General features: G+C 47.2%; 1 protein-coding gene across 4 annotated transcripts in view; it reads left to right on the forward strand.

Annotated features, from left to right (window-relative positions):
• The window catches only part of Pcnx2 (pecanex 2), a 192,747-nt gene that overhangs the window by 151,494 nt on the left and 24,807 nt on the right, over positions 1-16,446 (forward strand). For all 4 annotated transcript variants that reach the window (XM_074056857.1, XM_074056858.1, XM_020182141.2 and 1 more), the window contains one exon: positions 13,725-13,978. In XM_074056857.1, coding sequence (XP_073912958.1) covers positions 13,725-13,978 — 254 coding nt within the window. The remainder of the gene's footprint in view (positions 1-13,724; positions 13,979-16,446) is intronic.

Below are 16,446 nucleotides of genomic sequence, written 5' to 3' on the forward strand. Positions count from 1 at the left end.
TGAAGTTCAAGGTGACCTTGAAAGCAGGTAGAGCTTCCCTTGGCTCTTCGGTCCATCTCTGTTCTCCTCTACCCAGCCAGGTGGCCTGGGTGGGGTTGGCTTAGCCATTTCTATAAGAGGGAACAGGATGGTCGAAGTTGAAATATTAGAAGAAATGAGTTAGAGATGGGAGGTGGCTGCTGGAGAACAGGAAGTTTGATACTGACACTTAGAGAAGGAAAGCTGTTTTTAGTAATCCAAGTCAAAGGTTGGCACCACAGAAATTAGGAAGGAAGGAGGAAGGGAAGGAAGAAGAAGGGAGGGTAGGAAGGTAGGAGGGAGGGTGGGAAGAGGAAAGGGAGGGGAAGCAAGGAAGGAAGGAAAGAAGGAGGGAGGAAAGAAGGGATGGAGGGAGGGAGGGAGGAAGGAAGAGGGAAGAAGGAAGGAGAGAGGGAGAGAGGAAGGAGAGAGGGAGAGAGAGAGGCAGCAAAGGAAAGGAAAGGAAAGGAGGGGAAAGGAAAAAGGAAAGGAATGGAGGGAGGGGGAAAGCGGGGAGGGAGGAAGAAATGTTGACTAAATGACTACGAAAGAATGACTTACCATTTTTAAAAACCTATTTGGTTATTGAAATTAAAACAATAAAACAGAGTTCTACCAGAATGTGTTCCTGACTGTTAATATGGTTCCACCTTTGTAGGGTCCTTTCAGCAGCTCAGCTCTTCAAATCACCAACTGCCTTGGTGACCATGGAGCCTGGGTGCCCTCGCAGAAGGGACACTGAAAGCAAAGGCACAGTTATCAGGACACAGCTACTCCTTACCACTGGGTCTGGAAAAAGTCAAAAAGCAGGATTTATGATTGTGTCTGGTTAAACGTTATCAGCTATCACATAGTTTAGCTAACACCCCATAACTACTGGCATGTGGGGAAAATGTCTGTGTACCTTAATCGTACCTAAAGCTAATCCACCCAACCTTTATCTTAACTGGCTAATGCACATATAGCCACAGCCCTCCCCCAGTCTTGGAACTCTCTGGAATTCTCTCTTGTCCCTGGCAAGACTTCTAGTCTATAGAGTCTGCAGTTCTTGTGTCTACATAGCTTGAGTAACCTCTGAACTCCCTTGGCTCCAAACTACCCATAAGACAATACGCTCACGATTCCTAAGCACAGAGTTTTCTTCATGCCACATCACGGGAGGGTCAAAGGCATGTTGGTCTAGGAAGCAAATCTGGGAAGAACAAGGACTTCCTGTGGACATTAAGGGATGGCACGTCTTAACATTCCACCCTCCAGAGGAAGCGTGTGGGCGCAAAGGAAGATAACACAGGGTCGCATTAAATATGGGTTAGGAAGGACCCCCCCCCCTTCAGTTAAAGTTGGGAGTATAGAGAGTAACGGAGCTGGTGTGGAGGAAGTCATATTCACAGAGATAATTACACATTATTATTTCAACATTTGTTGTGCTTATGCTTTAAACTGCCCAATGCACACTAAATAATTTGGATGAAAAGAAGTAATTTGGAAAACCTTTACTTGTGGTGTATTAAGCCTCATGAGAGAGCATGTGATGAAAGAAAAATACTAGTTTTGAATTCTGAAGAGCAGCCCCTGCACGGGGTAAGTCTGTTGAGAACTGGAGTCCTTATTTATGCCATGTTGGTGTGTACCTTCATTGAGAGGCAAAAACATCCCTTTTTTAAGTTGATAAGTGTCACATAAACAGATGGCGTTGGGAAGCAAAAATTCTCTAAGAAAAACAATGTCGTTCCATGTAAATGTATTACTCCCTGCTTAAAATTTAGTTTGTCAAACAGGGCAGAGGAAAAATTTTATTCCTACGGGATGATCTTAAAGACATGCAAATTCCTATGGGCTCCGTGGAAAATAAAATTGTAACAAAAAGCTCTGCTGTGCTCCAAAGTGAGCAAGTTATGAATTATTCCAACCTACCTTTGTCTTTTTTCCCCCTCTGTTGCATACTGGGCCAATGCACTGTGCCTAAATTCTCAAGGTCAAGGTTAAAAGCCAGCTGGGTCCACTGAGGGTCCAGAAATTGAATTGGGGAGAAACTGCAGTTCAACCTGGAGCTCACTGGGGCTCCGTGATCCAGTCCTGTCCCTGGTTGTGGTTCTGCTCTGTGACCTTTGCCACTTCACTGTACTCTTGGCACTTATTTCCGCATCTTTACGGTTGATTAAAGAGATGATTCATCATTAAATAGATCTTTAATGGTTAGTCAGAAGGGAGGGTCCTGGGCTAGCCGCGTGGTGACGATGGTAGCTGCGTCAATCCAGCAGAGGTGTTCAAACCCCAGTCCACCAAAAAACAAAACCAAACAAAGAAAAATATCATCCAGCAGAGGAGAGGCAGCCAGAGCACAAGGTCCCCAGACAGAGGCTCCACCTTCCTGTCTCTGGCCCTGAAGATTTCAGGAAGTTTTTGGAAAATGAGGCTCTGCTTTGGCAGAGAAAGTTCAGTTCTTCAGAATCAGGACAGTGACACCAACAGTCCCTGCCGGCTGTTTCACTGATGAGCAATGCAGCCATTCCTGTCTTTCTGCCAGGGTCACTGACTAGAAGTTCTAATTTTTAGGACTGGAAAGAGAAATTTTAAATACATTATTTTATAATTAAATGGATAGAAAAACAAATCTTTTAAGGTCCCGAAATCTCTATTGAATTTTGCTCCTATGAGACAGTCTTCAGGCAAATTGAGGTTCCTTGAAATATAAAATTCCTTTTTTTTTTCTTTTATTATTCATATGTGCATACAAGGCTTGGTTCATTTCTCCCCCCTGCCCCCATCCCCTCCCTTACCACCCACTCCGCCCCCTCCCTCTCCGTCCCCCTCAATACCCAGCAGAAACTATTTTGCCCTTATCTCTAATTTTGTTGTAGAGAGAGTATAAGCAATAATAGGAAGGAACAAGGGGTTTTGCTGGTTGAGATAAGGATAGCTATACAGGGCATTGACTCACATTGATTTCCTGTGCGTGGGTGTTACCTTCTAGGTTAATTCTTTTTGATCTCACCTTTTCTCTAGTTCCTGGTCCCCTTTTCCTATTGGCCTCAGTTGCTTTTAAGGTATCTGCTTTAGTTTCTCTGGGTTAAGGGCAACAAATGCTAGCTAATTTTTTAGGTGTCTTACCTATCCTCACCCCTCCCTTGTGTGCTCTCGATTTTATCATGTGCTCAAAGTCCAATCCCCTTGTTGTGTTTGCCCTCGATCTAATGTCCACATATGAGGGAGAACATACGATTTTTGGTTTTTTGAGCCAGGCTAACCTCACTCAGAATGATGTTCTCCAATTCCATCCATTTACCAGCGAATGATAACATTTCGTTCTTCTTCATGGCTGCATAAAATTCCATTGTGTATAGATACCACATTTTCTTAATCCATTCGTCAGTGCTGGGGCATCTTGGCTGTTTCCATAACTTGGCTATTGTGAATAGTGCCGCAATAAACATGGATGTGCAGGTGCCTCTGGAGTAACAGTCTTTTGGGTCTATCCCCAAGAGTGGTATTGCTGGATCAAATGGTAGATCGATGTCCAGCTTTTTAAGTAGCCTCCAAATTTTTTTCCAGAGTGGTTGTACTAGTCTACATTCCCACCAACAGTGTAAGAGGGTTCCTTTTTCCCCGCATCCTCGCCAACACCTGTTGTTGGTGGTGTTGCTGATGATGGCTATTCTAACAGGGGTGAGGTGGAATCTTAGCCTGGTTTTAATTTGCATTTCCTTTATTGCTAGAGATGGTGAGCATTTTTTCATGTGTTTTCTGGCCATTTGAATTTCTTCTTTTGAGAAAGTTCTGTTTAGTTCACGTGCCCATTTCTTTATTGGTTCATTAGTTTTGGGAGAATTTAGTTTTTTAAGTTCCCTGTATATTCTGGTTATCAGTCCTTTGTCTGATGTATAGTTGGCAAATATTTTCTCCCACTCTGTGGGTGTTCTCTTCAGTTTAGAGACCATTTCTTTTGATGAACAGAAGCTTTTTAGTTTTATGAGGTCCCATTTATCTATGCTATCTCTTAGTTGCTGTGCTGCTGGGGTTTCATTGAGAAAGTTCTTACCTATACCTACTAACTCCAGAGTATTTCCTACTCTTTCTTGTATCAACTTAAGAGTTTGGGGTCTGATATTAAGATCCTTGATCCATTTTGAGTTAATCTTGGTATAGGGTGATATACATGGATCTAGTTTCAGTTTTTTGCAGACTGCTAACCAGTTTTCCCAGCAGTTTTTGTTGAAGAGGCTGCTATTTCTCCATCGTATATTTTTAGCTCCTTTGTCAAAGATAAGTTGCTCATAGTTGTGTGGCTTCATATCTGGATCCTCTATTCTGTTCCACTGGTCTTCATGTCTGTTTTTGTGCCAGTACCATGCTGTTTTTATTGTTATTGCTTTGTAATATAGTTTGAAGTCAGGTATTGTGATACCTCCTGCATTGTTCTTTTGACTGAGTATTGCCTTGGCTATTCATGGCCTCTTGTGTTTCCATATAAATTTAACAGTAGATTTTTCAATCTCTTTAATGAATGTCATTGGAATTTTGATGGGAATTGCATTAAACATGTAGATTACTTTGGGGAGTATCGACATTTTTACTATGTTGATTCCACCAATCCATGAGCATGGGAGATCTCTCCACTTTCTATAGTCTTCCTCAATCTCTTTCTTCAGAAGTGTATAGTTTTCCTTGTAGAGGTCTTTCACATCTTTTGTTAGGTTTACACCTAGGTATTTGATTTTGTTTGAGGCTATTGTAAATGGAATTGTTTTCATACATTCTTTTTCAGTTTGCTCATTGTTAGTGTATAGAAATGCTAATGATTTTTCTATGTTGATTTTGTATCCTGCTACCTTGCTATAGCTCTTGATGATGTCTAGAAGCTTCTGAGTGGAGTATAAAATTCCTTTTTTAATATTTTACTTTTGATTGGCAGGTAGTAATTGTTCACGTTCATGGGGTTCGGTGTGGTATTCAACACAGGCTCATCACGTGCGCTGATGGAGACGCGCCTCCCTTCATCCACCTCTGCCCCTGCCCTGCCGCCTCTAAGAATCACTATCCTACTTCTGCTGGAATTTTCCAGTGTCCACATATGAGCAAGAACTCGTGCTGCATGACCTTCTGTGTCTGCTTACTTCACTTAGCATGATGTTCTCCAGTTCCATCCACCTTGCTGCGAAGGAATGACAGCATTTCATTCTTCTTTATGGCTGAATAATACTCCGTTGTGTAGCTATGCCCCATTTTGGTTATCCATTCCCCTGTGGGTGGGCGCCTAGGCTGATTCCATAGCTTAGCTATTGTGAACAATGCTGTGAGAAACAGCAGGTATCTCTCTCATATGCTGATTTTGTTTGCTTGGGAGATGGACCCAGAGTGGGCTAGCTGGGTTACATGGCAGATCTATGTTCAGCTTTTTAAGGAATCTTCATACCACTTTCCGTAATGGCTGGACTAATTTACATTGCCACCAACAGTGTGAACGGGATGACTTTCATTATTTCTTCCTCAGCAAGTCTGTTATTGGAGCATAATGACGCTACTGAGTTTTGCATATTGATTTTGTACCCTGCAGCTTGACTGAATTCTTGTCGGTTCTTAGAGTCTTTTGCTGCAGTCCTTGGGTTTTTCTGTATGTAGAATTACATATTCTGGAAACGGGGAGGATTTGACTTCTTCCATTCCTGTTTGTATGCTTTTTAGTTATTTCTCTTGCCTAATTGCGCTGCTAAAACTTTCATATGAGATAGAATAAGAGTGGTGAGAATGGGCACCTATCTCATGACAGAGCTTACAGGAAACACGTTCAGTTTCTCCCCCGTTCAGTGTGATGCTGGCTGTTGGTTTGTCACACATCGTCTTTATAAAATTCTTATAACAACTATTTCCCCCCAGAAATTAAGTCTGGTAAGCTCTAAAAATACAAGCATGTCCTCCATGGGCAGATGACTGGGGACAGTTCTTTTAATCTAATGTCCCTGGATTCTGTCTCAGGGAATGAGTGTGAGGAGGGTGAGAAGCTGAGAATGTCTCCCCTCTAAGGCCTGGGAGCTGCAGAAGTTTGGGGGGCAAGTCTCACTGTGAGACTCACCTTCTTACAAATGATAATCACTCAAAAACATTTATTTATCTATTTATTGTGGTACCCCAGTACCACAGAGCCTTCACCTTGAGCCACTCCTCCAGCCCTTTTCCATGATGAGTTTTTTCAAGATAGGGTCTTGCAAACTATTTTTCCTTGGGTGGCTTTGAACTACGATCCTCCCGATCTCTGCCTCCTGAATAGCTAGGATTGCAGGCGTGAGCCACTGGTGCCTGGCTTCAAAAACATTTCAAAGTCTTTTTTGACGTTATTTCATCTGGTCACAAGGTAGCTGTTGAGATAAATACATTTATGATTAGCACACACATCCCACAGTAAGGGCCTATAAATCCCACCTACAGTTTCAAACTCTATCTGTGCCCAAGAGTGTCCACCTCACGATTCAGGGGCTACTTTGTGTGATGCTTAAGTTTCCTCCTCCTGCTGGTATATGTAGAACACCAGCCCAACGCTTGGCCCACCGGACTGACCAAGGCAGTGAGCATTTTAAGACTCAAATAAATGTCTTTTCAAGTTATTTTAAAACAGCCACACTGGGTAGCACTAAACGTAATCATATTGATGAAATTCTGGGATTTTTGCAGAATGCAGTTAGTGAGACTCTTTGGGACAACTGAGTGTTGTTTCTGAAAGTACCCAGGTCAGATAAGAGGGAAATTGAAGGACCAGGTGGCTCTGCCATTACCATACACCATGCACCTGGGCTTTAATGAGCAGGTTAGTGCTGGACAGTAGTAAATCAAGCTGGCCTCCTTTCAGTGCAGACTCCCTGCTCAGGGGACCTCGGTTAGCTGTTTCTTTGAAGTCCCCAGCTTCTCCATTGTCTCTTCCTCTTGGTAAGCAGTCTATACCTTAGCTCCAATTTCATCTATCTTCACCTGAAATCAACATATGGGTGACTGACTTCCCCATCACAGCTCTGGTCCCCTTCATCTTGGAGGCTTCCGGGGAATCTTTCTTTTTATTTATTTTCTTTTATTATTCATATGTGCATACAAGGCTTGGTTCATTTCTCCCCCCTGCCCCCACCCCCTCCCTTACCACCCACTCCACCCTCCCGCTCTCCCCCCCACCTCCTCAATACCCAGCAGAAACTATTTTGCCCTTATCTCTAATTTTGTTGAAGAGAGAGTATAAGCAATAATAGGAAGGAACAAGGGTTTTTGCTGGTTGAGATAAGGATAGCTATACAGGGCATTGACTCACATTGATTTCCTTCTAGGTTAATTCTTTTTGATCCAGCCTTTTCTCTAGTTCCTGGTCCCCTTCTCCTATTGGCCTCAGTTGCTTTTAAGGTATCTGCTTTAGTTTCTCTGCGTTAAGGGCAACAAATGCTAGCTAATTTTTTAGGTGTCTTACCTATCCTCACCCCTCCCTTGTGTGCTCTCGCTTTTATCATGTGCTCAAAGTCCAATCCCCTTGTTGTGTTTGCCCTCGATCTAATGTCCACATATGAGGGAGAACATACGATTTTTGGTCTTTTGGGCCAGGCTAACCTCACTCAGAATGATGTTCTCCAATTCCATCCATTTACCAGCGAATGATAACATTTCGTTCTTCTTCATGGCTGCATAAAATTCCATTGTGTATAAATACCACATTTTCTTAATCCATTCGTCAGTGGTGGGCATCTCGGCTGTTTCCATAACTTGGCTATTGTGAATAGTGCCGCAATAAACATGGGTGTGCAGGTGCCTCTGGAGTAACCTGTGTCACAGTCTTTTGGGTATATCCCCAAGAGTGGTATTGCTGGATCAAATGGTAGATCAATGTCTAGCTTTTTAAGTAGCCTCCAAATTTTTTTCCAGAGTGGTTGTACTAGTCTACATTCCCACCAGCAGTGTAAGAGGGTTCCTTTTTCCCCGCATCCTCACCAACACCTGTTGGTGGTGGTGTTGCTAATGATGGCTGTTCTAACAGGGGTGAGGTGGAATCTTAGTGTGGTTTTAATTTGCATTTCCTTTATTGCTAGAGATGGTGAGCATTTTTTCATATGTTTTTTGGCCATTTGATTGGAGTCCCCAGGAGTTCTGTTCTCTGGCCCACCCTTCTGAGCCAGGAAGGCACCTGCCACTGGGTTGTTCGGTTGATACTTGGTTGCTGGAACTTTCATTGAGGTGGCATCCTCCATTGGCTTCCCAGCTTTTCAAAAACATTGGCCCCACCTCCAGCTTGGCTGTGTCAAACCAAGTGTGTCTACACTTAACCAGCTGCATGAAATGACTGCACTCCTGTGTGTGTGTCAGAGAGACTATACCAAAGTCCACTGCCACTCACTACACAACAATTATTAGAACCAGGCAGTGAGAACTCATCTCAGTCAGTTTGGGCTGCTATGTAAGTAAGCCATAGATTGGATGGCGTAAGCAGCACACAGCTCGTTCTCACAGTACTGGAGGCTGGGAAGTCCAAGATCAGGTGCTGGGAGACTTAGTGTCCGCCCACTCCCTGGTTTACAGATGGACTTCTTGTTGTGTCCTCACAGTGTGGGGAGAAAGAAAGAGAGAGAGAGAGAGAGAGAAAGAAAGCACTCTAGAATTTCTTAGAAGGGCGCTAATCTCACTTATGAGGGCTCCACCCTCATGACCTAATCACCTCCTAAAGGTCCTGCCTCCAATACCATCACATTGGGAGGCAGGGTTTCGCAGATGAATTTTGGGGGGGGAACATTCAGTCCGCAGCAGAAATTATGCACCTCCAGGGTTTCCTGAAAGACATGAAGTTCCCCTCAATCTTCTAGAGTTCTGGAATTTGCCTGGAATAACACCAGCCTTATGGGGGATCACATAATTGAGATGGGCTTGATTTGGCCACATCCAGAAATATTTTCCTTGATTCCATAATTCCCCACTGTAAGATACTGAAACAGCTGGGAAGCCGTGGGTTTGCACTCACCGTGCAATGTTATGAAGGACGGTGTCGCCATATTGCAAACATTGTCCTTATGAGGATCCTGGAGATAGCGTCTCTCTGGTGTCTTTGCCAGAAATAGCTACAACCCTTCCAAGCAATGATTCTATTTCTGTCTTAAGGACACAAGAAGCCATTCAACTTTGCTTTCCACATTGGCTGCTGGAAAGCTGGGAGCAAAACCTTTGGTCCCATTAGTAAATGTACAGGATATGCTAGAACACAGTGGGACCTTGACATTGCTTCTGTTTCCAGTGTATTTTTCTTACCCCACAAGTTTCTCATTGGCTGTCAGACTGTGGATGCCCTTTTAGATTGACTTCATTCCTTTTGGGAATTAGGACACTGGCAGGTGTGACAGTGAAGGGGGCAGTGGTGGCTCATTTGGAAAAAAGATGGAGAAGAAAGAGGTCAGGTGGCCACAGAGGACAGGCTGCATCAAGAAGTGGCTGTCCCAACTGTGGCCACACACAGGAAGTCAGTAGCTACTCCAAGCAGTGAGATCTCAGGGATCCACTGGACAGAGTTGAGATGCTAAGCTTCCAGACCTTGAATTAAGCATTCCCATCGTTCAGAATGAAAGGGCCCATGATGCTCCCTGAAGTAATTTTTAAAAACAGATCAAATGCCTCCTTTTCTTCAGCAACTTAGACCACGAGGACGCAGACACATTAAAGGTGCTGGGAGTCAGTTTCAACGGAAACACCGACAGAGACAGCTCTGCTGAGCGTCCTTCCCACTCCCACCCGCGTTGCAGAAGGCCCTCCCGTGCAGACGACTGGACCTTCAGCACTCCCTCTGGAGGGAGCAGGCTCTGAACTGGCACCTCACTGAGAACCTGGACCTTGATTTGCACCGGAGCAGTGATACCCGTGCATTCACATTTTAATGTCTTTCCCCATGTGATCCTGACCATGACTCCTGTTCCTAGGAGCAGGTCTTTGGAGACACGTGGCACTGTACGTCTACCCGGTTGGCAGTTGGCATGGCTCTGGCGAGCCCAAGTGCCCTCCATGGCACACCATTCCTCATCTGCCTCTCCCAGCTGTGGAAAGGCCCCATGCTCCCTAAATCTGTGGTGTTGACTCCTCATTTTCCTTGGAGGGCTAGAAATCCAAACCCCCATCTTCTCACATATATGTAGACACAGGTGTGGGCAAGGGCGTGGGTGCCCCACCCCCACCCCTCTGCACACATCTACCTCTCCTGGTTTGATTAAGAAAAGAATCCGTGCCCTTCAACTCAGTATGCTAAGAGCTAGAACAGAATAGAACAAAGAGCTGGAACGTTGGCCAGACCCTCAGATCTGAGCACAGGTCAGCCATTTAAGCACTTCTCCATGGATAAAAGCCTCCTTTGGGCTTCATCCTCGTGTTTCTTGTTTATGAAAACTGTTTCCTTCCTCCATTGGAAGAGTTTCTTCCTAAGTTGTATCACCAGCTGGCAACAAACGAGTGTGGCTGTTGTGCTTTTGTGGTGGGGTGAGATGGGCCCCCACCTGGAGCCTGCCACCTACAGTCCTGGGGTCCCAGCATAGGTCTGTCAAAAATCAATGGCTTTTGCACACTGAAGCCCTCGAGCTAGGGTCTGCATGGCTCATTGTCTAGCTATGTTTTCTGCCACCTTCACCAGAGAGAAGCAGAGTTTTACGTTACAGATGAGATAAGAGACCCTTGAATGCTTAAAAAAGAATGATTTCCATTCAGACCCGAATCTGTGAGTCCTGGAGACAGACGATGGGCTCCTAAAATCTGGGATCAGGGTATCACTGCCTCACTTTTAATGTGTCACTACCTGCTACCTCCCACTTCCTGATGTGGACTCAGTTTCAGACAGTCCTAACAGTTCTGTCCTAACAGTTCGGCACATGCATTCTTATTTGGGGTTGTAACTTGCCATCTCTGATACGGTACAACCATGTCAACCTCTTGCAGATTGGCCTAAACACAGGCTTTGTTCATCCGTGCGTAACATGGATGCAGTGTAATCCAGGATGCTGTATTTGCACTGGGCTTTCTACTTATGGCACCTGCTGCCCATGCATACAGTGAGCTGAGCAAGAATCCTTTCATTAATCCATGTGGCCATTCACCCCATCATGTCACCAGCTTTGTCAGACACTGTGAATGATGACATGGATCCTGGAAGAGTGAACCATTAATGTGGGCAGGAGCAGTGCAGTGACAGGTTCTGTGTTTCACTTAAGTCTCAGCTTGCTGGCTCTGCCCGATGGAGGCTGCAGTGCAGTAAAGGTGACCGTCAGAGCCACCGTTTAGGGGTTTAGGATGGTCACCCATTGCTTTGCACGTGGTGTTTCACTTCATGCTTACCACGGCCCATTGTGCAGCACGGGTCAGTTAAATACTTGACAGAGTCAAGTCACCGTGATGTGCTGCCTTTCCTCAGACCTTGTGCTAACTACTGCCTCCCGCTGAAATGACATCCTTCCAGGCTGATATTTCAAGAGTAAGTTAAACATATTTAAGAAGGCACTCACAACAAATATTTCCTGAACGCAGACCCCTAGAGAAGTAGGCATCACTCAGAATGAAACTTCTCTGGTACTCACACACCCACGCTGTTTTCTGCCACATCCGTGTTTCCTCTTCTTCCTAAGTGTGCTTTGAATGACTGATTTTAATTTCATCTCCCTCTCTGCATCGCCTTTTCTTCCTTCTTGTCCTAAGCTACCTAGTACATCTGTTCTGTGGAATGATTTCACCCACCTCTTCGCTTCTTTTGTCTTTTCCCCCTGCTGTTGGTAAGTTTGCTTAGGACTCACCCACCACCTTGAAAACTATGCACACCCCACCAAGCAGCAAACACTTCGGCTGACCCTGCTGTCCTTTCTGGCCTCTCCCACCTCTCTTCTCTTCTCTCTGATGTGCAGTTCATGTGGTTTGCACCTGTCACATAGCACCTGTTACTTATGTCCTGACCCCCCACCTCAGCCTTTACTCTCCTCCTATCCCCCCAGAGAAGTCCCCGTCATGAGGGTACTCCACTACTGAATATGAATGGCCCTTTTTTTTTTTTTGGCAATACTGGGGTTTGAACTCAGGGCCTCATGCTTGCTAGGCAGTGCTGTACCACTCAAGCTATGTCCCTAGCCATTTTGCCTTAATTATTTTTTAGACAGAGTCTCTCATTTTTTGCTTGTGTTGGCCTTCACAGAGATCCTCCTACCTACGATCTCCTGTACAACTGACAGGCATGTGTCACTGTGTCCAGTTTATTGGTTGAGATGGGGTCTCACTAACTTTTTGCCCAGTTGGACTGAACCTTGATCTTCTTCCTGACCTCTGCCTCCAAGCAGTTGGGATTAACAGGTGTGAGTTATCACACCCAGCTTCTAAATGACCTTTCTTACTGCAGATGCTCTGCCTTGAGCCTTCCCACTGGCGACCTCCTCAGCATTTCAGAGCCTATGTGTTCACAGTTCTAGGTGGAGTTCTGCAGGTGGTCATAGGACGCACCGCCATTTCTCCCCAAGTCTTCTTTTCTGCAAAACCAGTCTCTGACTCTTTCAAGTCATTCTTCAGAAATGGAGTCTCACATTTTTCAGAACCTTCTGTTTTTCTTAATGTGTAATCAAGTCTTCAAAATCAGGTTCAAATCAGTTCTACTCCACCTTGTTAATGGAGGAAAGGATTAGTTGGCTCACCTGACTTCATTTCAGTTCCTCGGCAGCCCTCTGGCTCGGTGGCCCTTTGGTTCAGCCTGAGGGAAGATTACCAGGTGTTCCGGCTGTCTGGATTTCAAGCTGTTCTTCAGGTTCCTACTTTTGGTTCATACAGTCAGCAAAATTGTCTGTGTTTTTGCTAAACACGGCACTAGACTCGTAGATTGCATGGTTAGTTTATGAACCTACAATGTGCAGATCATTCAGATCACAAGTCTGTGTTCCAGGGCATACTGGTAACCTCATGTCATTAGCATACTATGTGTTTCAAGTCTTTATGAAAATGTTGAAGAAGGTATGGCGGCCATTTCCAAAGATGGTCCACACCCCACATCACCACGCTTCCGGCGTGAAGCCCTTGGAAAACATGGCAGCCATGCCATGTCCTGATCCCATGGAGTGGGGGTAAGGGCTGTGCCCTTGCAGCCTGGCAGCAGTGTCCCTTGCTGGGCACCCTTCCTGGCAGCCCTTTTGCATGCACTTGGCTATTTCCAGACACCTCCACCTGCCACCTTCCTGAGCCTCCTGTCTGCTTGGTTGTGACCTACAGGTAAAGGCTGTCACCAGCCAGCATTTCATGACTACCATGACAGCACGCCGCCCCAAAGCCAAAAAAGAGACAAGAATCAGAATGATTATGAATGAGAAAGAGTTCATAGTTATGAAAATTGTGGCTGTTGGGGATACGCTTTGAATTAAAAATAAACAAGTCAGCCGGGCACCGGTGGCCCACACCTGTAATCCCAGCTACTCAGGAGGCAGAGATCAGAAGGACCGTGGTTTGAAACCAGCCCAAGCAAACAGTTCTCGCAAGACCCTATCACAAAAAAAGGCTGGTGGAGCGGCTCAAGGTGTAGACCCTGAGTTCAAACCCCAGTACCTCAAAAATAAAATTAAACATAAGTAAAAACAAACCAGTCCAATTCCTGGACTCTGCTGTGCCTCCTCTCCCATGAAGGCCAGGCAACCCCTTGCGAAGGAAGGCTGTAGACTGACTCCTGATCTAACATGCCGCCTGTGGTGCTTGGGCAGGAACCTACTGCCAGCAGAGGGAGGTGGAGGCCATCACGGAAGGTGATGAGGACGACAGAGGCTGCTGCTGCTGCAAGCCCGGCCACTTGCCCCACCTGCTGTCCTGCAACGCGGCCTTTCACCTGCGCTGGTTCGCCTGGGAGATCACGCGCACGCAGTACGTCCTGGAAGGCTACAGCATCTCGGACAACAATGCGGCCACCATGCTGCAGGTGTTCGACCTCCGCAGGATCCTCATCCGCTACTACGTCAAGGTACGGCCCTGCCTCCAAACGCGGGTCCTTGGGACCACGCCGCGACCCCCGCAGCGCCCGCACCGCCCCGCGGAAGGCGGGTGCCAAGGTGCTTCCCGGTTTCCAGCCAGAGCCGCAGTGAGGCCTGGGGACCGGTGTGTCCTGTAAAACCCGCAGGGCGTGGCTTTGGCCTGAGCTTGCACCCCGTGTCCTAGCGTGAGCCCCGGCACAGCAGGCCCTCTGTTTCCTCCTCTCTCTCCATTTCTCCACGGCCACCCAGCCCAGGTGCTTGTAGTGAGGGCGATGGTAAATTTAAACCCAGAGGTGTTAGTGACTCAGTGCTGGAGCCACACAGGGTCATGACAAATATGCGAGATAGAGCTAGGCGGCCGGTGAGGACCAGTCCTGACAGCCCTTCTTCCTCTTCTGGTACCTGCAAACTAATCACATCTCTTTCAGTTGCTCAGAAATGCACAGCTCTGGCCAAGTCTCCTGGAGAGCAGCATGGAGGCGGCCAAGGGCACCAAGTGCTGTCAGGGCTGAGGAGCACTCTGAAGGGGAGGCCTGGCAAAGGCAGCATGGCAAAGGGTCTGGTTCTGAAGGAGCACACAGCACGATGGGAGCCCTGGGCGGCCCAGGGAGGGGCTCCACGTGTCAACGCTGTCCCCAGAATGGCAGCACATCCACCGGCGGCTACAAAAGCTCCTGCAGCAGAGACAGGAGGAAATAGGAATGAAAAGGCAGCAGGAGGACCTGAGGCCTCCTCAGCCAGCTCCAAGGCGGAGCGTGGGAAGTTTGGAGGAGCTGCCATGGGGTCACTGTGTGGGACCGTCTGCTGCTGCAGCTGCAGTTTACAGGAACAGAAGGCAGCCGTGGAAGTCAGAAGGGTCAAGGGCTCTTCCTCACCACCCCAGGTGTGGGTGAACCCCTGTGCCGTGGCAGAGCAACGGATCAGCTCATACTGGCTAGAGAGTGAGCTAGACTGATGCTGACGTTACGATCAAATGCACGCAAAACTTGATGCAGACCTGCAAAGGTGGGGGAGGCCAGTTAGGGAGCTGGGTTCCATGGCCGGTTCCCCAGGCCCTTATAAACCGAATGCCGGAGGCTTTGTGCACAGAGCAGACCTTAAGCACGCTCAGAACCAACAGTGGCACATGTTGTTAGGCGTTTATTTCTCTCACGCACAGATGGAGGCTCGGCTGGGTCCCAGGGTCCCTCCAGTTCTCATGACACCCTTAAAGGTGGCTCCCACTTCACGTTTCAAGGTTGCAGCTCCAGACTTAAAGGAAGAGGAAAGGTCAAAGAAACTGAAGATCAAAGATAGAGGCCACTGCCACAGTGTGCTCCTGCCAGATCCCATCTACAGAACCTCATCCTCTGCCAGCTGGGAGAGGTCTGGGAAGGGACTCGGGGCAACTGCAAACACAGAGTGAAATTACATGTTTATAGAAGAGGGAGAAACAAGTGACAGATGGCAGCCAGCACTTCACCTTCTTCCTCATCAAGGAAAGTGTCTTTTATATCTCCTTCAGTTCTCAGGAAGCAGCAAGATGGAGTGGTTGCAGGAAGAGCTGGATCCAGGGGCTGACTCAGAAAGCAAATGGCCAGAAGGGGGCTGCTAGGGCCAGCAGTGTGGGTCTAAAGAGGCCAGATGGACGAGCCTTGGCCTTGTTTCATGAGCAAGGCTCTTTGTCTGCCCCCTAGAGCCCTCCCTGGTCGCTGTCCACCATCTCGAACTCTCAGAGCCCTCTCTCTAGCCCTCCCAGTGCACCTGCTGCTCCTGTAAGGATTCTCCTCTGACCTACACACCCACAGCTCCAATGGCAGGTCCTCTCCCCTGGTGTCCAGGGGCCGTGCCTCCCTCTGCACACCTGTCCACCCAGCCACACCTGAGTCTTCAACGTCCCCCAGCCCTGAGGTGACTTGCTCATCTAGGTGCACAGTGCATTTTGTGAGTAGAATGAGCTGTTTCTGAGTGACAGATCCAGTGTTCAGGCCACACAGTGTGCACAGAAGAAATCTCACTCCAGGACAGGGTCTGAGCAGCCTGGTAGTGACAGCCAGGTCAATACTGAGTCCTGTTTCTGACCCAGTACTACAAATGACCTTTGCTTGGGTCAGAATGAGTGGACAGACCTGACCCCACGCCACGGGGCCACCAGGTCACAGCGGGGAGAAGGAGCCCTCTCCACCTTCTCCGTGGCCCCAGGCCTGATCTGCCATTATGCTCCTCCCTCCTTTGGATGTGGGGCGACACTTGCCTCCCCTGCAAACCTCTGGACATGTGCCTCCCAATCCCCCGTGTGTCTCTAAGATGACAAGAGCAACCTGACACAAACCAAGGACACTGCACATGGAGGAGGCTGGGGAGGTCCCAGAACCCGCCAGATAACCTTGGCTGGTGGAAAAGCAAAGCCCTTCACTCTTTCCCAAGAGAGGGAGTGAAGACAAGCTCCCACCTGGGGAGGGAGGGGCTCACACCAGCT

This window comes from Castor canadensis, chromosome 15, assembly GCF_047511655.1.
Source record: "Castor canadensis chromosome 15, mCasCan1.hap1v2, whole genome shotgun sequence".
NCBI classification, from domain to species: Eukaryota; Metazoa; Chordata; class Mammalia; order Rodentia; family Castoridae; genus Castor; species Castor canadensis.